Source organism: Gallus gallus, chromosome 8 (genome assembly GCF_016699485.2).
Source record: "Gallus gallus isolate bGalGal1 chromosome 8, bGalGal1.mat.broiler.GRCg7b, whole genome shotgun sequence".
Classification (NCBI taxonomy): domain Eukaryota; kingdom Metazoa; phylum Chordata; class Aves; order Galliformes; family Phasianidae; genus Gallus; species Gallus gallus.
In genome coordinates this window covers 19,621,348-19,645,053 of record NC_052539.1, presented here as the reverse complement: position 1 = coordinate 19,645,053, position 23,706 = coordinate 19,621,348, and the positions used below count along the sequence as shown (strand labels likewise).

The 23,706-nt window shown below is 45.7% G+C and overlaps 1 protein-coding gene across 35 annotated transcripts in view; it reads right to left on the bottom strand.

The window, feature by feature from the left end:
- The window catches only part of PTPRF (protein tyrosine phosphatase, receptor type F), a 342,426-nt gene that overhangs the window by 196,574 nt on the left and 122,146 nt on the right, over positions 1-23,706 (bottom strand). For all 35 annotated transcript variants that reach the window (XM_040705351.2, XM_046944827.1, XM_046944822.1 and 32 more), the window contains one exon: positions 21,356-21,526. In XM_040705351.2, coding sequence (XP_040561285.1) covers positions 21,356-21,449 — 94 coding nt within the window. In that variant the 5' untranslated portion in view covers positions 21,450-21,526. The remainder of the gene's footprint in view (positions 1-21,355; positions 21,527-23,706) is intronic.

Sequence of the window (23,706 nt, the reverse complement as noted above, 5' to 3'; positions counted from 1 at the left end):
GGCAAATAAGAAACGTTAAGAGATTAAATAAACGATTATAATTAGGTGCAGTGTTGATTGCCTTCTGCCCTGCAGTGGCAAGCAGCTCCTCCACCGAGCAGCAGCAACTGCCAGAGCTCAGTGCTGATGGTCTCTGCAGTCAGCATAGGGCTGTGCATTTGGGCTGGTGAGTGGGTGTGGGGGAAGAGGGATTTTAAAAGGAGAAAAACAAAATCAGAATTATCAGAGAAACCACCATGCTATCCTCAGATGGAGAGAGACACAAGCCTTGCAGTTCGCTCACTCTGCGCCAGCTGCTACTTTTGCAAGGGCAGTATTTCACGTGTTCACTTTTACACACATAGAGAAAATCAGAGGAACCTGCTCAGGACTTCATACATCACTGCCTGTCAATTACAGAAGCAAAGCTGATCAGTCAGGAGGACGCGAACGGCACCCCACCAGCCGTCCCCTCAGTCCCACAGACATTATGAATACAGAGAAGCAGGTCTAGAGCTCGCCAGCTACTCTGCTGCGACGCACTCCATCCCTTCCTAATTAGTGAACGCTCTGTGGCATGAAAACCAGCAACCTCAACCTTATCCACTGTTCTCGTGCTTAAGCTTTTCATTATCACACCAGAAATCTATTTCTCCCACCCCAAATTCACGCCAAGATTCTCCAAGGTTAACACTGAGAGAATCAGCTCAGCTCCCTCCGCTCAACAGGAAGGGGATAAACCCTTATTCCAGTCTCACTCAAATGAGAGCAGAAACGAGCCAGGGCCGGAGGACCCCCATGAACCTATGCTGGGTGAGCCCAGCGGCGATACCACCAACACGTCACCAGTGGGCACGGGATGCCCCACCACGAGGATGCAGCAGCAACCCATGCTCAGCCACTACTCGGCCATGGCTTTGGAAGGACGGATGGGAAATAAGAGTGTCTGAGGACATTTCAGGAGCGTGGCTATCGCGGCTGTGCTGGAGACCAACTCCGGGCAGCGGCTATCGCTCAAATGCAGGCCGAGGAGCTGAGGTTTAACAGAGTTCTGAACAAGAGGGACACCAAAGGGAAAAGATAAAAGAGTTCTAAAGAAATGGTCTAAACTGTGCCTTTTCTATTTTTATGGCAAACATGACTAGTCACTAGTATTCAAATGCAATTATGTACAGGCTGATCTATAAATAATGCAAAGCACAGGAAGGAGAGATCAACACTCATTTACAGCATTCTGCATGCTGTACTGAATAATGTTATGCATCAGCTTTCGCCATCCCCATAAAAAGGAAATATAGTCCAGAAGCTGAGAAAGAGGAGAACACTCCTCCCCCACCTCCAATCCCGCCAAAGGAAAAGAAAGAAAAAAAAAACATGCTAAATGTTAAGGTAGTTCTACTCCGTGCTCTTTTTGTGGATAGAAAGCTTTGCTCCTGCATTTCCCATTCACCTGCTATTCTCACATTTCCAGAAGCTGCAAACGAGGTATTAGGGAAACACGTCAGCCCCCATCTCACCGCTACACGAGCTGCCAAGTGCTCTCAGTAGATGCCACACAGTGTCGTGGCATCAAGAAAATCTTCCCAAGTGTCTTACATCACACGTCTTGCTCCGCTGCACAAAGGATTGACTAATCTAAGCTGCAAGGGACACATGCAGGTCATCCACTCCAACCTCCTCCTCAGAAAAATAAGGAAGTTAGAGCGTTTAGCTCGTCATCCTGTCCTGCTGAGATATGAACACCTCCAAAAAAAGATCCCCCATTCTCTCATCCCCCCTTCCAGCTGTGTACCACTCTTGCTACCAAAACATTTCCCCATATAACCATTCGTAATTGGCCTGGTTGCAACCCCTGACTTTTGACCTCTAGGAGGAGAAGCCAAGCAGTTCTCCCAAAAGACTTTTTACTTCTTGACTGCAACCACTGAATTCTAAAACAGTTCTTTGATTTAATTAAAAAAAACATAAAATTCATCTAATATCCTTATAGCAACAATACCTTCCCACACATCCTTTCTGTACAATCAGATTTATGCCATTTACATTGAAAACTAAGGTCTTTTTTCCCTACTTATAGCTCAGTTAGCTTTGTTATAATGCAGTTTGTAAAATTACATTTAATGGAGAAGGGAGCGGGGATTTTGTTTATTTCTGAACTGTGATGGCTAATGGATGGGGTGGGAATAATGACAGGATATATATTATATAATGGTCGAACGAAACAAGGAGAAAATGCATGACCTGATCATTTTTATCCTTCATTAAGTGGTCTGTTGAGCTGCTTTTTCTCCTTACCAGCCTTTAAAACATTGAAAAAGCATGGTAGAAAATAACACATTACTTTGAATCGTGAGATTAGTGTTAATTAAATCAAAAATTACTCAACTGTTTCTTAAATTCATTAGCAATAGCTGAAAATGTACCCAAATCAGCAGATTGGCATAAGGAAACTAATTGTTACAGGTTGGTAATTACTTCTGTCCACAAACATTGAGGCCCTTTAATTCTCACTCTGGAAGGCCACATCAGGCCGTGCCATGCTGAGCACCCCGGCCAAGCCCTTCCTCCTCCTAGAGAAGCACACGCAGGCAGTAGCAGAACCCACACCTCCCACTCACCCAGCAGTCACCATTGCTCCACCTGCTTCCCAAGGCTCCTCTTGGCTACCGGAACCAAAAGGGGTCTGCACACAGCAGGACCAGCCAGCGTAGCCAACAGACTTATAGGAAGAAAACAGATTGGCTATCAATGGTTTCACCTGTATTTGAGACAGGGAGAACATGCTATGGACACATGCACGCAGCCCTGCCCAGGGAACAGGTAAAGAGGGAAACCCTTCCCAAGGAGACGTGGCCAAGGGGCCATCGCATTGGTGCAGCCCTGCAAAGGGAAGCCCACCAAAACCTGGGCAGCTCCTGAGATTCATGAGTTGAACCAAGCTCTTCTGCTGTGAGAGGCACCGCTTTGCAAACATCAGCAGGAAACAAACAGGCCTGCAGTGCAAGCCGAGACCCAATGCATACGGCTTGCCAACTGTCCCCACTATAAAAGCAACACATGACCGAAAAAGGGAGATAGGAAAGGAACTGGATCAGGCCCGGCCTGCTATTTGAACATACTCATTTCCTGTAAGTAAAAGGACCGATACTGGCTAACATGGACAGATAACGGGCTGGCTATTAAGGGTTTATGGAGATTTCAAGAGAACTTTGATCCAGATCACACGTCCCATTAACAGAGACAATAAATTACTCTGAATATCCATGACACGATACATAGAAATATAACTCGAACCAATGAGACGGTGCGCCCTAAAGATTAAGAACACTAAAACATCTGTGATATATCAAAAAACATGCAAGCTTGCACGGAACACAACTCCAAGAGGGCAAACAAGAGCACCACTGGCAGTTAGCTTCCCAGAAACCACCAGACCTTCCCAAGCAAGCTCCCTTATACTTAAGTTCCTTCTCTTTTTGCCAAGTGTGTTTTTATGGCAAGTGGAAAAAGAAAAAGAAAAATCGTGGCATTTGATTCCAGAAGTTCACATTAAAGAAAGGTTTTCCCCAAGGAAGCGCTCAGATAAAAGCCCTCTCCGCTCCCCGCCAGGCAGTGCAATGCGGAGCTGCCTGCTGGGCAAAGCACTGCACAGGTCACTGCCAGGCACAGAAATCCTGCTCTGCTGCTTTGATGTGGAGCAGCTCACGGAGATACCCCAGCTATTGCACCAAAGTGCGTTGCTGCTGAAGCCTCTTTGCGGTGTTAAATAAGCTGCTATTGTTCTTTATTATTAAAAAGGGAAGACTGGTTGCTCTGTCAGCACTTCAGACAGAAGTGCAACAGGCAAAACAGAAGGTGTTACGAGGGACCAAATCAAGTTGGCGTTCATTAGTACATCAGTGACTTCCCAACAACAAATCCCATCGGACACAGCATGCATTCAGCTCATACTCCCACCCAGCACAGCAGCAGCACAGCTGGGTAAGCAGCCCAGCACTCAGGGATCAGGTAATGAGGTGTGGGTTCAGCCGCTCACCTTGCAACTCCACCTCCTCCTGCTTTCGACTTTAAAAGGTTTTTCTCTTTATAATGTAAATGATGTAATTTATACCTGCAGAAACACACACTGGAATGTTCTCTTATGTGTTTCTCTAGTCAAGGTTAAACATGGGAGAGAAAGTCTTGGTTTGATTTTTAAATGCTGCAGAGATCCCATAAAACAAATTTTGAACAAAACCACTGCAGTGGTTCGAATATTGTGAACACTGAGAGCCAAGAACATCTGCATGCATTTTTATGGCCCGCTCCAGCCGTAAGCGCATTCAGACACACAGCAGCTACGGCACCGCTTTAGGTTTAAAAGACACGGGTCTATTTATAAGCAGCCCATGTCACGATCTGCTCAAGTCATCTCCAACTTCCTCCTCCTGTAGAGACACCTCACCCAGCCTCAGCACCAAACTCTTCCACACCCCAGGCTCCTCCGATCCATCCTTCCAAGAGCACCAAGGCCTCAACCCCAACCAATCTCTGGAATAGTTCCTTGAATTTCCTCTGCCCCCAACCAGCTGCCAGTGCAGAACCCTTGAACACTGCTTGTCCCACCCAGCCAGACGTCCCCATCCCCACTTAAGCCCTTCCGGCCCATTCACGATCTCGTTCCTTGCACAGCTGTAAACGCGCTCCTACAGTGCAAAGCCTGAACCAAGAATATGAGAATTTCCTTTAAAAAAAAGAACAAAAAGCAAAGGAAGCTGCTGGCGGAGCTCGGCCAGCCCCAGCTGCCCATCAGCATTCAGGGCACGCAGCTGCTCGCGGGGAAGGCGGCTGGCGGTGGTATCCCTGGAATTCAGCTTGGCGGGGGAAAAAACAACCTCTGCTGCTGCTTCTGAAATTTCACGTAACCACCGTACTATGCCTGTGTAGTGCTGCCCAAATTCTTGCGTGCATTTTGAACACTTTGCTGAAACAGTTAAAGCTTGGCGTTTATTTTACAGGAGTGCCCTTGTTTGCACGGCTCCTTTTGTTGCCATCTGTCAGGCTTCCTCAGTGAAGCTCTTACAGAGAAAACATCAGTAACAGCAAAACAGCAGGAATTTAGGCAGACAGCCACTCCTTCCTTCTGCCCTTAAAAGGTTTGTGTCTGCATTGCATTAACAGGGACCGCTTTCTGCTGTAACACAGACACGGAGCACAGTATCGGTCACATCTGGACGGTGCCAGGACTTCCATACTCCATTTTATGCTCTTTATCTGAGCAGAGCAAGGGCTCTCAGTTCCCCACTTCCTATTCTCCCAGCCCAATGCTGCACAGCTCAGGCAGTGCTGCACCCAGCTGTGCCAGCACAATGCCCCGACTCACACCGGACTGCCATGAGCACCCCATCCCCGTGGTGTGCACAGCTACATATCTCAGGCTGCTGACTGCTCGCACGTGAGGCTCCAGAGGAAATAAAGGGATTACTAATGTGACACCTTACGTCCCCCCTCTACCCATTGTCAGGATGACCCCCCTGCCTCATTCTAGCATCGCTCCTGGAGAACGCCTCACGTGCAGCCATAGCACAGCCCAACACAGCTCTCATAAGGTCTGAGTGTCTTTTTTTCCCAGGGTGGAAGCACTGTGTGAGTAGGACTGCCTCTGTTACATGCTTTGTGAAGAGCTAAGCACTTCACTGGAGCTATGAATCATCAGCAGTGACAGGAGCAGAAACATCTTGTCATAAGCAATGAAGAAACTTCAAATTAAGTATCCCACCAAATAATTTACTGAGATTGCCAATCCACAGTCAAGAGGACTTGCTTATAAAATCATTCATCATTTAAAAAGGGTTGCAGGGACAAAATCTAACTCCCCGAAGAACTTCCAAACTGCTAAATCACAGGCAGCAAAGGAGAGAAGGGAGGTGAAGGCCAGTGCGTCTGCAGCACCTCTCATACCTTAACAACTGCAAACATTTCTCACGCACAGCCACGGTGATCCATCTGCCGACGTCCTGAGAAGCTGTATTTAAACCTCCCCAGGCAGAAACACCTTTTTCCCCTCCCAGTCACCGTTTTGGCAGCTTGGAATCTTCACGCTGGCAGCTCAACCTCAATTTTTAATCGAGTCTCAGAACAGCAAGCAGTTCTGCACTGCACCTGCCGTACCTGTCGCGGCACCAACATTCACAACATGGCGCACGCACACTGGAAACAACCTGAAACTCTTCACGCTCTGTAAAGTAATGTAAAGTGTCCCTGCAGTGAAAGCTCTCAGAACACAGCTGGAGCGGCACCATCTTCTGTGTTCTGGGTGCACTGTATCACTTACCTTGAAAAAAAAGCCTCTTCCTCTATAGATTTGCTCCCTTTTCAAAGTCATGGGCATCTCCGTGGCTTCTGGAACTCAAGCCTCTGGGACACAAAGAGCTGCTCTCCCTGTCCCATTCATTACACTCCCTTGCTTCTGCAGGGACAGAAAGCAGCAAGGCATGCAATCGGTTCCCTTCGCTGCACGTGGACCATTGACTCCCAGAGCCCTTACATCACACGCACTGAACCAAGAAGGTATCACACACGAAGAAGAGCTATTGCACACCTCGTGTTCTCCCAGTGCTCTCTCTAGAAATGCAGCTAAGCTGAAATGTGGGGCTTTCCGGGATTTCAGCACAGCCAGCTATATACAGACCCAGGCTATGTACTCCATGTCATTAAAAATAACCTGCTACACTCACAATGCCTCACTGCTTCCAGCTATAACCCCGCACCAGAAGTCAACGTGCTCCTTCAGCCCTAACAGCAATACTCCTCAGCTGTCTGAGCCCCGCCGCTCCTGCTTCCCAGCCTCTCCCCTATTCCCACCTGTGTATCATACTGGAAATCAAATCCCTGTAAATACATTCTATCTTGAAGGAAATTATTCACTATCCTGAAGAAGCCATTTCCTTCTCCAGCAGCACGTCCCGGTGCAGCAGGATAAATGACTGTGGGCATGTGCGTCTGCGTAAGGACTGACCTTCCAGTGCGCAGCTAATGAAGATCAGAAATCATCAAGTTCCCACTGCAGATAACTGAGAGCCTGGCATGGATGCTTAGCAAAACGTTCAAGTGACTTCAAAGACCTCTATCAATACAGGAAAAAGCCGCGCTGAAATTCTGAGCCTTCAAATCCATTTAAAGCGTTCGCCAACACAGGGAATGGAGGATTGCTGGGCTGCCCTCCCCACGCTGCTCTTGGGGAATGAGCCCCTTTGCTCAGCCCACCCATTCATGGCACTGTCAGTTCATCCGACCTGTATTTTACCTGCTCCCAAAACCTCTCTGGGTGAAGACCGACCCTGGGACACTGCAGCAGGGATGGGGCCATCCTGCACACAGAGCCAGGCGTGGGCTGCTAAATGGGATTCATTAATCAGGCTCCGACTGCTCCACTTCACCAGGTGGTAGCTCTTTATAGACACTGCCTCATTTCTTTATTTTTTAAATGCCTAGATTAGTTTAGCGCGAAGCTGTTGAGAGATACAATTTGTCTGAGGAGATGATCTATAGATGATTGAATGAGCGCTAATCAGGCAGGCAGAGCCCTCAGAAGCAGCCCGCTGCCCGGCTGCAGTGCGGGGACCAACAGACCTTCCCTTCTCCGCAGACTTCAGCAGCCCCACGGGCAGCAGCGGGGCATCTCCCAGCACTGCCACTTCTGCTACAGGGCTGCACCCTCGGGCTGTGGGAGCCACCAGCTCAGAACAAGCTTTGCACTCAGTCACAGCTGCTAAGCCGGACAGATTCCCGCTCGTGCTCCTGAACGTATGCATATTTAAGAAATAAATTATCAGAGAGATCTCTTTCATTCAGATTAGTGATTAGAATATCTTTTTCTTCTCGAAGCAGATTTTTTCCTCAGCTGTATCTGCTGCTATTCTGGGACTCTGTATTGTTTTCCCTCAATGCTGCAGAAAATGTTTAGCAGCTAATTGCACAGTCAAGTCCTTTCACATCATTTTCACTTTGACAAGAGTAATTAAAAAAGCTAAACAGCTCGGGAACCAATTGATTAGGTCTGCAAGCTCTGTTTGGGCAATATTGAGATGCACGTGTACAGAACAGCAAATTTTCACAACACACTCCTGAACATTTATCACTTAGTGTCAGTCAGATCCTTGCAAGATCTCTTCTTTGCTCCACTCCTATCCCATTAACACAGCATTTGTCTACGCACTGTGCGTATATCCACACCAGTTGTAGATGGGCTGTGCGTGCACCGTGCTTCAAGAATCAAGAATATTAACCCTAGGGGACAAAGAGAATACTTTCCTTTCATCTCCCATACTCGCAGTCTCCAAAGAGTCTCAGTTTGCAAACAGACTCCAACAACTCCCATCGCAGGAATGCAACCACACAAGGCTACTTTGTCACTGCTTTTGAAAGACTGTGTATAATGACAACTTCTGAGCTTTTGCCAGTTTGTGTACCTATACCTGAGCCACAAAAAAAAGGCATTTTGAAGCACAAACCTGTCTGCAGACGCCCTGTGATACGGCGCTGCACCACCTCTTTGCTTGCCTTCACGTTGATCCTAGTCCTCCATGGCAGCACTTTTTCATATTATAACTTTTCAACCACATAATTGAAATTATAAGGTGAAGGGCTCCAAAATTACAACAGACGCATCAAAATGGTGAGCTTATGAGTAGTAATGAAATGGAAAGTCTGGAAGCCTGAGGGTACGCACATTCAGAGGTGCTCCCTGTAGTTTCTTTTCAATAAAGCTAATAATTCTACAACAACAAGAGAAATTGAAAGGGTTTATATATATATTTTTTTTCAAATTTTTTTTTTTTTAATTTAAACCACTTCCTTCTCAATTATGTTTTCTTTTTGTGGTGGGGAGCAGAACTGAGTGCATATTTGAACACCTGCCACAAAAGCCACAAGGTGAAGAGCTGACAGGAATGTGGCACAACTCTAACTAAAACTCCCTCCATTGGTGGCATGAGAGCCATCAGTCACCTTCACTGCCACCTGCCATCCAGCTGCTGGTGCTTCCCAAAGTCAACAGGTCCATCCCTGTGTGACCACAGGGTACTGCGCAGCGATAGGGAACGGGTTCATGGCAGGAGTCACCAGCGTTAGGAAACAGATCTGTGAACATACTCCTGGTACCACCTGGAAGGGGCTGGGCACACACACGACTTCTTGCAGAGCAGTTTCAGAAGAAATCCCACTCTGTGGCAGCTCCATCCCACCCAGTGCTGCAGCAGAACAGCAGCCCAGGGACCAGGACATTTGCAGCCTCTTCGTTGGGTGCAAAAAGCCACCAGCTGCCCCCACCGACCTGCACAAGGTACATGCAAATCCCTCCAGGAAGGCTGAGGATGTAAAGAGCTGTACGTAAAACGACACACTGAAAGGAGCAACAGGAAGGTTTCACACATTTGCAAATGTGATAATCTAAATGACAAATGTAACAAATTAAATCCAGCTTGTTAGCTAATAGAATATTTAATTATGTGCAATGAATTATCACTTAAAAGATTTGGGAATTTAACCAGTTATTTTCAGAACACGCTCCTGAGCACGATCTGATAACGGCTCAGCACCGGCCCCCTGCATCTCCTTCCACCTCACCTTGTTTATAGCTCTCTCCTGTAATAGTTTTTACTTGTTTCCTTGATGCCTTAATTTCCTGCAATAATACATCTGCCATGAATAATTAAGCAACGCATTTGCTGCTCACTGAAAGCTGAACAAGAGCAATAAATCAGTTCTAGGACCCTCTGCCAGCACGGAGGCAATCGCTGATCTGCTGCAGGTTGCAGGCTGCGGTGGCAACAGCATGAAGCACTCGAGGAGCTGCTGGGCAGTATGGCACCATGGCTGGTCACAGTAGGCTACCAAGGATCATGGACTCCAGCTCCTCGCTCTGCTCTGTACCACCCAAACCCTATGGCTGAGAGCGGTGTCCCATTGCTCCCCAAGCTCCAACAGCTCAGGGCTGTACCCACTGCCCGGTGCAGCCTGTTCCATGTTCACTGCCCTCTTCTCCCCAACCCTCCCCTTCTGATGCAGCTCCATGCCGTTCCCTTGAGTCCTGTTGTGTTTCCAGAGAGCAGAGCTCAGCACTCTGCACGCAGCTTCCCCTCTGCAGTAAGGCAGCAAAGCCCATTCTGGCACTTTCCTTGGGAAGGCCAGAAAACTTAAGCGTGCTCTGATCTTCACGTGTACTCATTATTTCTTGCACTCTCGTTTTCATGGCTGTTCCCACCATTTCCCCGCTCCACGGGTAGGAGATCAGCAACAGATTGCCTGAGTGAGCGCCAGTCCCCTCTCAGCACCAACGAGATGGGCTGCCTCTCAATCCTTGCTGTATTTGCAAACATCTCCCACTGCCTGTGGTTCCACAGGCAGCTGAGGCTGCAGAGTGCTGAAGGATCATCTGTAGTCAGACCCATTACCCCCTCTGAAGGTTTATCTCGCTGATTCACATTCGCCCTCAGACAGCTGGGCATGCTGCATTCCTCACTTTTTTTTTTTTATATATATGAAGACTGATAGAAGATAGGGAAGAACGACAAAAACAACAGCGATAACACTTCCCTACACCACTTCCACTCGCATGCATATCAGAGGAGAGGAACAATAAAACAACTTTCCATTACCAGAACGGCATCACCTTTTAATTGGAATGAGGTTTACAGTGCAATCGTGTTAGAGAAAGCTCAGCTGCAGAGCAGACGAGGGGCTCCAGCTTGGCAGAGCGGGGCCATTACAAACCTAATCAAGCACAGGTACCCAAGCCAGGCCCAGGAAATGTCAGAGGCACCACCAGGATTCCACGTCTTAATTTGAGAACCTCCTCCGTTCACTAGAAAGCGCAAAGGCTCAGAAAAAAATTTTAAAGGTCAAAACGTAGAGCGGTTCATCATTAAATTTCCTTACAAAACACCCTCACGCAGAAACAAACCGTGTAATGCTCCTGTTTTTAATTCTGTTGACAAAAGATTGTACATATTTTAAAAACGTAACGCTTAGCAGCTGTGCCGCCAGTCTGCCGAGTTTGCATATAGAGCTGTAATATTACCATACTCTATTATTCATAACAGGCAACAGACTTCATTCTCGGTCTTGTGAAAAATAATTGCAGTTCGAAGCCAAAGTCTGACGGCAAAAAACATCCCAACAGAATGGCCAGAGTTCCCAGAATGCAGGAGCTCCTGTAACAGCCTGCATCTTGATTTAAATCAATTAAATTTAAAAGAAAAGATGAAAAAGATACAGAATTTTCCTCTGATCTGTTTTCAAGAAAGCTCTCCAAGAAGCACGTGGCTCTCACACAAAACACAGGACAGGAGAAGCTCCAGTGAGCAAACAGCTTGTTTCTTAACCAAAACAACTAAGCCATGAAATAAGGCATCTTATAGCACGAGGCACTCTCCTTTCAAAGCCTTTCGACTTCACTCACCACATAAATGTCCGGAGGTTGACATGCAGTTATTTACAGGAAGAAGAAAGAGTTATAGGTATTTCCACTTTTCCTTGATGTTCACAAGCTTTGCTTGGCGCCTGACTCGAACCTCCCATTTAAGAACCTTCTCCTAGCACCAGGCAGGACGACTGCGTTCTCCTCGTTCTGTAGGTTCTCAAGACTGCTTTATTCATTGGAGACCTCATCAACACAAGCAGAGCAGAAAGGTTATCATCTAGTAGGTCCTTGGGACAGTACTCCTCATTTCTCCATGGCACTGATGTTGCGTCTCCCAGAAAAGCACAGCACTGTTGACTCTGTTGACTCCTGCACAGCTTCTGATCCACTAGAACTGCACAAGTTTGCTGTCTACCAGCTGTTTAGGCAGTTGTGTCTCACTCTGTATTTATGTAGCTGATTACTCCTATTTTCAAACATCTATCTGCATTTCCCCTTATTGACATACTTCCTTTCAGACAGTTTCTCCAATTTGTAAAGATCATTTCGAATTCTATTGGTGTCCTCCAACATGCTTGCTGCTCTTCCCAGCTTGTTGCTGCCTGCAAATTTAATAAGCATGTTCTCTATTCTATCAGAGAGATCATTACTGCAAATGCTGAATGCTACCAAACTGCCAAATACCCACCCTATGAGCAGATGTTTCATGAGAAAAAGTCTCATGAGGGAGTATTGAAAGCTTTGCTAAAGATAAATGACATCTACTGCTTCTCCATTCACAAGGCCTGTTATCCTGTCATTAAAGGAAATTAGATTGATCTGACCTTGACAAATCTACATTGGGTATTGTTCCTTTGCCTATGTGGATGTAACAATATTTAAAGTTGTTGCAATTAATAACGCTTTAGAGAAGCAATAATAAGCATCCAGCTTCTTACAACAATACCTAATTTTAGATATGAAATGGGAACTAATTTGAGTGGGATGAAAAGAGCAGAGAATGTCTTTCTTTTCACACCTCTCTTAAAGACGTTGCATTTGTTGGCCATTGCTGGAGGCTATGGGGGGGCAATTCTGGGCTACGTGGGTCTCGAGTTTGATGCAGTCCAGCAGTGATTACATCACACATAATACACAAGTGCAGCACAAGCTCAACAAAGCGAACTCTATATTTACACAAGGATGTACTGGGAAACAAATGTCACAGTGTGAGTGAACTCACGCTCTCTGGCTGTGTCACACTGTGTGCTGCTGGAGCTGGAGGATGACCTCTAGGTCCTCAAAAGGCTGAGATTAGAACAGCTCTGCCCTCTCAGAATGAATATACAGGTGATTGAGGTGTGTACAAGCTCAGACAGCACTCGTTAGACACATGTACTTAACGATTTGAGTGAAATCCCCTTTATGTTATTCAGCAGCACACATCTCTGTGGGTCACTCCCTTCCACAAACCAAGTTCCCTTCCCCTCACAACTGCTGAAGTGCACCTGTGGTAATGTCAAACATCTTCATAGACATCTTATCTACGACCAACACCACTGCTTGTATTACAGGGCAACAGAAGCAAAAAGCCTCTCTGTTTTCAAAAGCATCCAAATACAATTTCTGCTTTTTGGCTCTTCCTGCAAGCACCCAACTCCTAAACCACAGCCCCCCAACTTCAGCTTTGGCAGAAAACCAAACAGAAGTACCCTGGAAGTCTGCACAGCGCAAACGGCAAGACAACAGCCAGGACCATTACCTCCCCTTACAGGGAATAGGAGCACAGGGAGCCCTTCCAGCTCTTGGACTGCCCTTACCACCCTCCTGAGAGTCCCCAGGCAATTCGTTGTGCTCAGCATGCCAAGAACGAGCACACTGTGCCAGGACAAGGCATCCCAGAGCTTTACAAGGGAACATGAAAGTCTTTTCTCTGTTTTCCATCTTGCTTCCCTCCCCCTGCTGCCATGGCCCCATCACTTAGTAAATGCCCCGTAAATCAAAGAGCAGTAGATGAATGAGAGAAGCCCATTTCTGTCAGGGTCTTCTTGCATTCTGAAACCACAGAAAGCTTATCTGTTTGATGCTACATAAGATGAAAACAGGTAGCCATCACCATCACATAGGTATTTTAATCATCTTGGCATTTCACAGGATTTTCACCGCTCATCACTCAGTTCTTCAATGAATCTTCCCTCATGTAATTAAACACTACATAAGTAAATATACTTACGGCCTTCTCTTGCTTCCAAGCTGGCTTTTGTCAAATACAAGGGCTGAAATCCATTCACAGCAACTCTCACATTTACCACCGAAGAGAAGACTTCAGTTTTTAGCTTGAAAACCAGCGAAGTACTCTCTCTGCCTTATGTAGAGCTCTGCACTGAAAGCAACAACTTGGCAATGTGTGCACGTCTACCACCCTCACAAGCCATGAACTGGATTTGACAAGCTGGTGACAATGTACCATCCTGTCTGCCAGGCACACTTGTGCTGGTGCCAGGACTCAAACTGGTTATTACAAATGGAGTTTTTCAGAGGCAAACAGACCTGGGTGAGTAAAGCTGCTGCATGTTCCCTGGCCCTTTTGGATCCCATTTCTCCAAGCAACCTTTACCAGAAGTAACAACACATACGTTAATAGTTGAAGTGAACTTGTCTAAAAATAAACTGAAGGAAAACGCATAGGTGTTCTGCACTCCGATATCCAAGCACAGGCTTGAGAGCCATCGTCTTCTCCTCCCTACATTGCAATTAACTTGCAAGGGCTTTTATCATTCAGCTTTGGGGTGAACCAGGACAGTCATCACAGGTAGAAATTATTTAGAATTAAAAAAAAATAAAATAAAATGAGAAATGCATTAAAAGCAGGCAAGAAGGATCCCCAGGGTACAATCTTCCTTTTAAACATGCAGTATTAACCAGTGTCAAATGGGGGTGACTGTTGTCCTCTCTATGGGGCCGTATTATCAACTGGAGCACAGCAACCCCGCACAGCAGAGGAACCTGCCATGCTCATGGCACCCAGCACGCCAATGGTGCCACCAACCTGCAGTGGCCTTTCTGCTTGCTTTATGTTTTGAGCAGATGCTATTCATAAGACACAGCCCAATTTTCAGAATACATTAATGGAAACTGTAGTGTTAATTAATGAAAAAAAAATGGCAACAGTGGTAACTCATCTAATGAAGAGCAGCCTGAAAAGCACAGCAGGGCTCATTCCAGCGTGTATAGCATGAAGAGGAAAATATTTTGTAATTATTTCTTTAACACTACATGGAGTGCCCTGATTACGAAGGCCTCGTGCTATAACACACCTGAAAAAGCCCAGACTGAACCAACATTCGGGACAAAGTCTGGCATTGCAGCCCGCGGTTCACACACCAATGTAAATCAGTCGTACATCAGATGTGCTTTGGTTTAACCCACTAATCATATGTCAATAAAGCGTGCGAGGCAAAAGACATTTCTACGACTTAGGGCTTCCAGCAAGCACCCTCTGGTGCTTTCAGATCAACAAAATAAATGAGATTTATCTTCAGCATGGACAAAGCACTGATTCACACAAGGGGCTAAATACAGCATTCAATTAAAAGTACACCACTGCTTTCCACCTACTTTTACATAAAGACGGACATCTTACCAGAGAAAAAACATCCATGAACAAAGGATTTATTTAAAGAAAAACAAAACACAACACACCATCAAAAAAAAAAAAGATTGAACAACATTTTGAGCAAATTTCATACTTGTAGTTGTTCACTAAATCGTGCTTCTTCATCTTGTATTACGATATCATTCTGAAGTGCCAACACAATGAACAGATAATCAAAGAACCAAAAAAAAAAAAAGAAAAAGGCATCCATATTACTACTTTATTGCTTTTGTTTCTACAACTGCTCAGCTAAAACAGTGCAAGCTCCAGCAGGCCTCATACTTTTTCCTCACCTGAGCAATGACAGCATGACAAACCGTATTACTTAATCAGTATTTCCCAGCACTCCTTTTCATCTCAAAGGATGCCACCATCACTACTACAGAATATTTTAAAGTATCTCCCTGAAGTATTCAGAGCAGCCTGTGCAGTCACAACTAACTAACATCTGGGAATACACACAATAAGCCTGAAACTACACTTGGAAACCGAAGGATGAGCTTTACAAGACTGGTCGTCAGTAAATAACAGCAAGGGTTGATTACTTGAACAGAATTACTTGGGTAAGTGGACCAGTTGTGATCCAGTAAAATGTATTTTCACAGAATCCTTGGAGTTGGAAGGGACCTTAAAGGCCATCTAGTCCAACACTCCCATGCAATGAGCAGGGATGCCTACAGCTCGACCAGGCACTCATCGAGTCCCATCCAGTCTGATCTTTTTATGAAGTTAAAGGCAAGAACCCAAGTCACACTAATAAAACGGGAGTTTGCATCCTGGCAATCAGAGACTTAGGAACAGATTCCGAGGTCACCATAGAGGACCATGTTTCCAACTCAAAGCTATGGGCAAAGGAGTAAAGACTGCTGCTGTTGTGTGACACGAGGTGGCACATCTTTTCTCAGTGCTGGTCTCTTGACTTTAAAAACCACTTACAGAAGTCTGGAAGATTTGTGGAGACCTATGAATATGATCCCTGATCAGAAAAATCAAGACCAACCCATTTTTCCACAATAAAAAGGACAAACTTTCAGACTCTCTAACTTTTACGTCCTAAGTTGTTTCTCAGGGAGACTGCATTAAGCAGCATGAACTTCTAGCCTAGCTGACACAGGTTACAGCATCCAGCATCTGAACCCAAAAACACACAAACCAAGCCTAAAATAAATACAGATTTGTAGAAGTAATGATTACTTGCCATTTTCCCAGATCACACAGGAGATGGGTAAATTCTCCACCATTTAGTCTTCAAATCATGATTTGATAGTCTCTTAAAAGCTACGTGCTAGATCATTCACAGCTGTTAAAAGCAGATGCAAAAATTACTCTCTGAAATTACACAGCCTCCGCTGTGCAGGTCACAGTACAAGCCTACACTGATCTGATTTCTGGCCCTACAATCTATGAATCTACACTGGAGATAAAATTTTAAGCAGGTCGCTTTACTGTTTTTCTATATCACCTAGCCAATAAGCACAGTTTTAGAACATGCTCTCTCTCTCAAAAAAGTGTATTCAGTATATCTGCCTCCAGCTCCTGTCGCCGCGCCAATAGCTCGCGTAGATGTGAAGGCAGCAGAGCAGCTATGGCCACCCAGCCCCATCTCTCAACGTCACGGACGGCACGCAGGCGTGTGACACAAGGAGCCTGGTGCAGAGGCACAAGTCAGAGCCTACACGCAGACCTCCTGCAAACCAGCAGCCCCACAGCACCACTGATGGGTGGCAACACGCCCAGAGCTCTTCGAAAGCAAGATCCTGCCTGAAGTCGCATCAGAGCCCTGGGCTCAGGAGCCACCCAACACTGGGGCCAGGAAGGGATCGCTAAATATTTATGCTGTTCTTACATACTCCATAGCTCTTTGTCACGACCACTGCTGGATAAGAGCTATGGAGCTAAGGTAGACCTCTGACCCAGAAGCTGATGTTGACTGATGAGTGATGGTGGCTTTAAGAATAAATAAAAAAGACAAATTGCAATGCTGTGACCTGTTGTAGGTAGCTATCCAAACAAATCCACAGGAGTCCTGCAAGTGCTGGAGCAAAAAGGGGCATGGCTATAAATGCAGAAAGATCTGTTGTCTACTCTCAACACAGCATTTGCTTTTACAGCATCCTTCCTATCTTGTACATCTGCAACGTTCAGCTACAAGCCAGCAGCACCCAGATATTTTGCAGAAAAGTGAGGAATCATTTATGCCTAAAAATATATATGGTGAGTAAGGACAGCAAAAATAAGCTGCACAATGACTGTGGTTATTTCAGCCTGCCCCTTAATGATGCAACCCCAGTGCCTCAGTTACAGGGGCTTTCCTAAACAATTTTTTACATGTTCTTTTCACTGATTGAATTTGTCAAGCTAGTCAAGGCAGAATTGCAGAAAATTAGTATTTACCTGTGTTGTAATACCTGGATCTGATCATACCAATTACACCTAATCACTGCATTCAGTGTTTGGGGATGGGCATGCAAACGAAAACGAGGAAGTGGAAACAGATGTAAGGCAGCAATGGAAAAACCTCAGGTCCAGCTTTCTGGATGGGACCCTGCCATCCAGCTCTGCAAAGCACAACATCAAAGGTCCAGGTCCAAAGCACCTGCCACTGAGCCACTGTTTGGGCAGAGCTGAACTGGGGAACAAAGGCAGAGCAGTACAGGTAGGCACACAGCAAGAGGAGCGAGTGATAGCAAAAGCTCCAATGGTCTTGCATCCAAAACCTCTGGACAGCTTCACCTTCAGGGCAAAACAGAGCTCACCTGGAATCACACATCTAAGAAGGGCACGGTACTCTCCTATTTCTCATACTTTTTCAACACCTCAGCTTCCTATGTTTTAGGTGTCTCCTCGGTACAATTTGCACCCAAGAAATATGGTTAATGGGAAGACATGCATGACATACACACACCGATCTGATAGAAAGGACCAAGGGTAGGTGTTGAGCTGCTTGGGATCTGGGGTCCTCACTCATAGGAGGAGGTGGGAGGGCAAGGATCTGTCCTACAGGCAGCAGTCCACTGCTGCAAGCTGCCCTCACACCCTCAAACAAAAGTCAAGTTTGCTCCATCTTTAGAAATTGGAAGGTGCAAATTGTTTGCTTACCATGTCTCACTTCACACCCAGTTGCCCGAACTGCTGCCCTGCTTCTTTCCTTCTACAAGGTCACTTTTGAAGAGCTTTTCTTCCTTAAGACCTTTGAAATGCTGTGATTTTGGTTAGGAGGCAGTGGGGATGGGTCACCTAATCTCTTCCTTTAGCTAATGGAAGCCTTGCTCAGGACATCAAATACAAAGCCTAAATTTTAAGAAAGCAGACCAACAACAAAACACGTCGCTGATGATGGCATTGATTTTTTCCCCTGGTTTCTCAGCGTTTTGTTTTGAGAGGGGATTTTTGTTGTTGTTTTCTTATTTATTTATTTTATTAGAGTAAATGACACATCTCCAAAGGCTTGGAAAGAGCATCTTTTAGCTGACAATTGAACTGAACATTAAATGAAATCTGCAAAGCCGTTTTTTTTCCCCATGCACAGTCAAAAGCTGACAGACAGGGATGCACCGGGTGCATAAAAAACACAAGCAAGCTGAGGGAGAAAGTGTAAAACAGTCATCCTGAATCAGCTCTGAGCCGCTCTAATGGAATTAGGGTCACCCTGACAGAAACACACTCAGATCATAGAGAAAATTTAATAATTTCTTACTGCAGTCTGTAAAAGCAGGGGAGGATTTCAAAGTGCTTTCTGCCAAATTAGCACTTCTCTATCGACCGTTCCCCACACGTTCCCCCTCCTGCTCACCTTTCTCCTCCAAACCCCTCACCGGAGAGGCCCCGAAAGCAGCGGCCCCATCCTGCGTGCAGGGAGGAACCCAGAGAGCTCCGTGTTTAACCTCTGGATGCCCCTTCGATTCCTCAGCGCTGACGTTATTCGCAGTCCCTGTGAACTCAGCTCCAGGAGCAGCATTGCAGCGCGCCCGCCGCTAATTCCGCTACGCAATACATATTCAATCTGTTTTATCTCAGGCGTTAACGTCTTGCTGTCTGCCAGCTGCCTAATTGTCAGCAAGCTCGAGCAGCCAGGCTGAATGTGTTGTGACAACAACAGCTACAAAGCACAGGCTGGGAAGGTAGGGATGCCCAGGTTCTGCAGCACCCGGCTGCTGGCAGAGGCAGCCCCTGCCCCAGCCCTTCCTACCAGTACCAAAGAAGTGCTGCAGGCTGACTCCAGGAAGGCAGAGATAATCATGCTCCCCTTATTGCATTACTTTTAATTGGAGAAACAGAGGAGTACTTCATGATCCAGAGCCTTGCCATCCTTCTGTTGCCTCCCAGCAGCACCACAAAGAAAGAATCATGGTGACATACCAGGCACAGCCAAATTCCATCAGGAACCCATCCAGACAAGCGAACCGCCTTTGACTGGGGCCATCAAGATGCATAGGGGACAATAAAAATGAGGAGAGGACATATGAGGTGCTTCTTATCAACATCCCTTTCTACCTTTTGCAGTAAGGTCCACCATACATTCCCTCCATCAAGGAGTTCTACCAGGACTCCCAAACGCCATATATCCACTACCATATTTTGCCCACCTCCACCACTGACAGCAGCATACAAAATAACAAGAAATTCGTCCTGAAACTGCATAAGTGCAAAGCTTCCCTCAGTCACCTGTCCTTCACAGAGCTCCCTGCTGCTAGGAGCATCGGTGTTAAAAGTCAGTGGGGCAAGAGAACCTATCAATTGCCAAAATACACAGAGCAACACTTTCCATCCAGAAAGACCTCCGTTAACCTACAGTGGCTGGAGCAGTTAAAAGGTCACTGTCCTCCAGATTTGCCTTGCAGATTAGGATAAAGTAATTCAGAGTCAGTCTGCACCAGAGAAAAAGGCATACATACGGATATGTTTGCTTCTCAAGACAGAAGTGTTGCACATCTGAGACACCAATATTTGGATCTGGGCCTGTGAAATAGAGCCAAGTTTCTTCACTTGAAGCATGTGGAAGCATTCCACAAAACTGGCAAATCATATCCACTACAGATTATCCTTAGACCAAGAACTGTCCTAGGATGTCTCAAATTCCACCAGCTTGTGCACAGCTGATGGAGGAATGCTTTTATTCTTTGCAGGGGCCAGGATGACGAGAATGATTTCTTTTTCATACCTCAAAACATTAAATATATACTTCCCTGTGCCAGACTCCAAAATGGGATATAACACTTAGACTTAAAATAATCTAAATAAACATCTTCCAGCACCTCGAGCGATGGTAAAAAATAGTGATTTTTCATCTTTCTTCACATCAATCTTCAACCTCCTCTCCAGCTTCTCCAAATTTACTCCTCCCCCTTTAGTCAAGGACACTGAAGAACTCCAGTCCGTTTTCTCCACTCAGCCAGGCTCTTAATGGTATGGAGACCTCCTTCAGCTTTCACAAAATTACGTCTTAATTACAAAGCCTGGTGACCAACTAAAGCTAGAGTGAGAGGCAGATGGCTGGTGGCAGCTCAGGAGGTGCATCACGGTCACCTCCCTGCTCCACCTGGAGCATCCCACATGCCCTGGGTGTTTGCAAAGGCAGTGAGTATTCACAGTTGCCTTAAAGCCTGAAATGAACATATGAATGTTTGGCCGCTCTGAAAAATGAATCCTCCAAAACCATCATATGTTGGTGCACAGAAGTGCCCAACACCACGCAGGTATGTGTGATGTTAACCAAAGCACCGCGGCAGCTCATAGCAGGCTGTCCCACCCCATGTTGCCAGCAGAGAGCTACAAAGGCTGCCTTCCTAAGGACGTGTGTCCCTCCTCAGGTACCAGACACGAGCAGAGCACCTTAAGTACCACCACAGGAAACGTTTGACTCCAATTCTCCTACAGGTGTAGGACAGCTACACCAGAAGGTAAAGACTTGAATGTTTTTCCAGCGGTTTTCAATCACCCACTGGCTCAGGAGAGATGTTTCAATTCTACAGAAACCGTAAGAGCTGGTACAAGAGCAAAATAAAGTAACAGGGATTACTTCAACCCCAATACATCTCTCTTCCTCCGCCCCCAATTTTCTTTACTCATCTATACATGTTAGCAATCAAATTGTCAGGTTTTTATCTTGCAGCTACTACTGAAGCTCATCCTGCGTGTGAATAAATGCTGCCAGCCTCTTTAGTTCTATTTGTGCCCCTTCACACACATACTGTTTATCTTCACTGCACACATTGGAAAACAAGATTTGGAGGGTTATCCCCTCGTCCTCAGTGTTGCCAGTACACACCCAGAAGTTTCAGTATTTGTTGAAAGAAAACTTGCAAGACATTCAAGCCTTTAAAAAAATGAACGTTACTTACTTTCGGCTCCTGCTTTAGCAGGATCAGGCAGCATCAAGCAGCACAGAATGACTGCTGGCACAGTGAGTACTGAGACACAGAAGTTAGGCACCATATTCCAAAGCAGAGCAAGTCCTCTTCAGTCTGAGGCAAGTGGTCAGCACATCCAGCGTTACAGACACAGACTTACTCCTGCAAACCAAGAGATGAAGAAAAGTGTTTAAATACGATGCACGCATTAACTGCTGACAGGCCAAACTAAACTGCAAAGACACAATTAAGACACAAATACAAGTGAAATTTGACTATCCTCCCTGCTTGAGCAGCATAGCATCACACTAATACTCCACAATCCAGTAAGCTGTTTTTAAGGGGCACGAGCCATAAAAGCATCACCGTCTTCAGGTCCAGTCTCTGTTACAGCCTGTTAATACATCCTTTAGTTGTTCTTACCATGTTTGTACAACAAACAGTTCTGAAGATGCACGTTACCAGAAACAGTGTCTTAAGTTCACGTAACTCTCCTTGTCTGCCCAAGAGAGACATGCTTGGTTGCATACATATGGTGGTTTGTGGTCAGCCATGTTCAGCGCAGCTGGACTGGTGAACAGCTAGTATAGAAAAGGGCATCCTTTTGTAGCACCAACTGCACCTGCACCTCAGTTGGGTCTAAACAGGAGACAGAGCAGCTGAACAGAGTCAGCTCACAGTTCATAGAGCAAATGAGGATGCAGTAGAAAACAACGGTGAAATGTCTTTAAAGAGAAGGTTTACCTAAAGCAAAGAGCTAAGCTTCATCCTCTCCAAAAGGGATAGGAGGGGCCATCTAAAAGGACAGAATAATCCATCTCCAAAACAAAGCAAAAAAGTCTCAGTAATTGGCTCAACCTGAAGATCTGCTTGGATACAGAAATGCAAAGAATTTCTTGAAACCCAACCAGAAAGACAGGTATTAAAAAAAAGAAGTATTTCTGTGTGTCTACATCCTTTATCTTTCCATGAGAATGTACTCCATTTACTTTAAAGACAAGAGACTGAGGCTCGCCTCTTAGATCAGACGTTAAAGGAGCCAGCAAGCCCCATTCCCTCCAAGTGAGGACATCTCACAGGGACAGTTGCTCACTCTTTCAGCACAAGGCATCTCAAGAGCCATTTAAAATAAGTCAATGTCTCTCTCCTTTGCTAAGCTGCAAGAGCTACAGAAAGTTACCAGTAGGGCACTAACAGCAATATAAATCTCACACTGGCGTAGGTTAGCCTGTGGTTCAGCAGCACGCAGCAAGGCAAAGGGGCACTGACTTCAGACATGAAGGCTTTCTAGGACCGCAACCAGCAGTGCTTTGGTGAAGTCAGCTGTCTGGAGGCATACATGTAAGTATCATGATTTTGGACTCCATGAGTGTTCTTCAAGCAAAGCATCTGAGTGCACAGCCTGCACATGGAACGACATACGTCTCAGTGTTGGAAGAGGCTTCGAAAAACGTGTTTGACTGTGCTAAAAAAGGACATTTTTTATGTTTTGCTGGATTTTTGGAAAGAGCAGCAGCAGCTTACTTTTTTTTTTTTGAGAAGCACAGGGCTTTTGATGGAGGTGTGCATTACATGTTATGAACACGTTTACTGCTGACAAAAACAGCGTTCAAAGAATGCCAGCAACCACAGCGTTCAGGGAAATCCACACAAAATCTCAGGAGAATCTACCTAGACAAATATTTACATTGCATCGTACTAACAAACAGCAGATCACGATTCTCCCTCATTCTGTTACTGTATTTGCACAGTAAATCTTTTCACACGTTATAATATCACACAATACAAAGAAATCTTTATTTATGCAGTGTCTTCTCCAGCCAAGACATCTGAAAATACTTTACAAAATAACCTAGTTCTAACCTAGATGCAGAGCGAATACTGATCATCTCATCCTGCTTTTATTATCTCAATGAAAAAAATAAATCCAAGTGAGCTCAGCAGCAAGATTTTGAATGCAGAAAAAGAGGCTCTTCATATCAGCCACACTGGGTCCTCCGTTGCTCTTCAGCCTCCATATTGCCCTCTCTCTCTCTTGCCAAAGAATTACTAAGAGCGCCAGTGACACGTCTTACACAACAGACACGGGCAGCTGTGCCTTTAGAACAACATCAACTCTATTTCCAACAGGAAACCCAGTTCAGCCCCCAGGCGGGCTGCCCAGTGTCAGCCAGCCCTCCAGATAAGGCTCACAGGGGAATGGGATGAAGCGTCCGGATTGAGAGTGAAGATTACAGCTCTAAATTCTCTACGCGCAGTGCTAATTTGTGCAGTCTGGAGACACAAACTCAATGAAGCGCACATTGAGCAGCATTACATCTGGCTCAAAGGCACCAGAATCT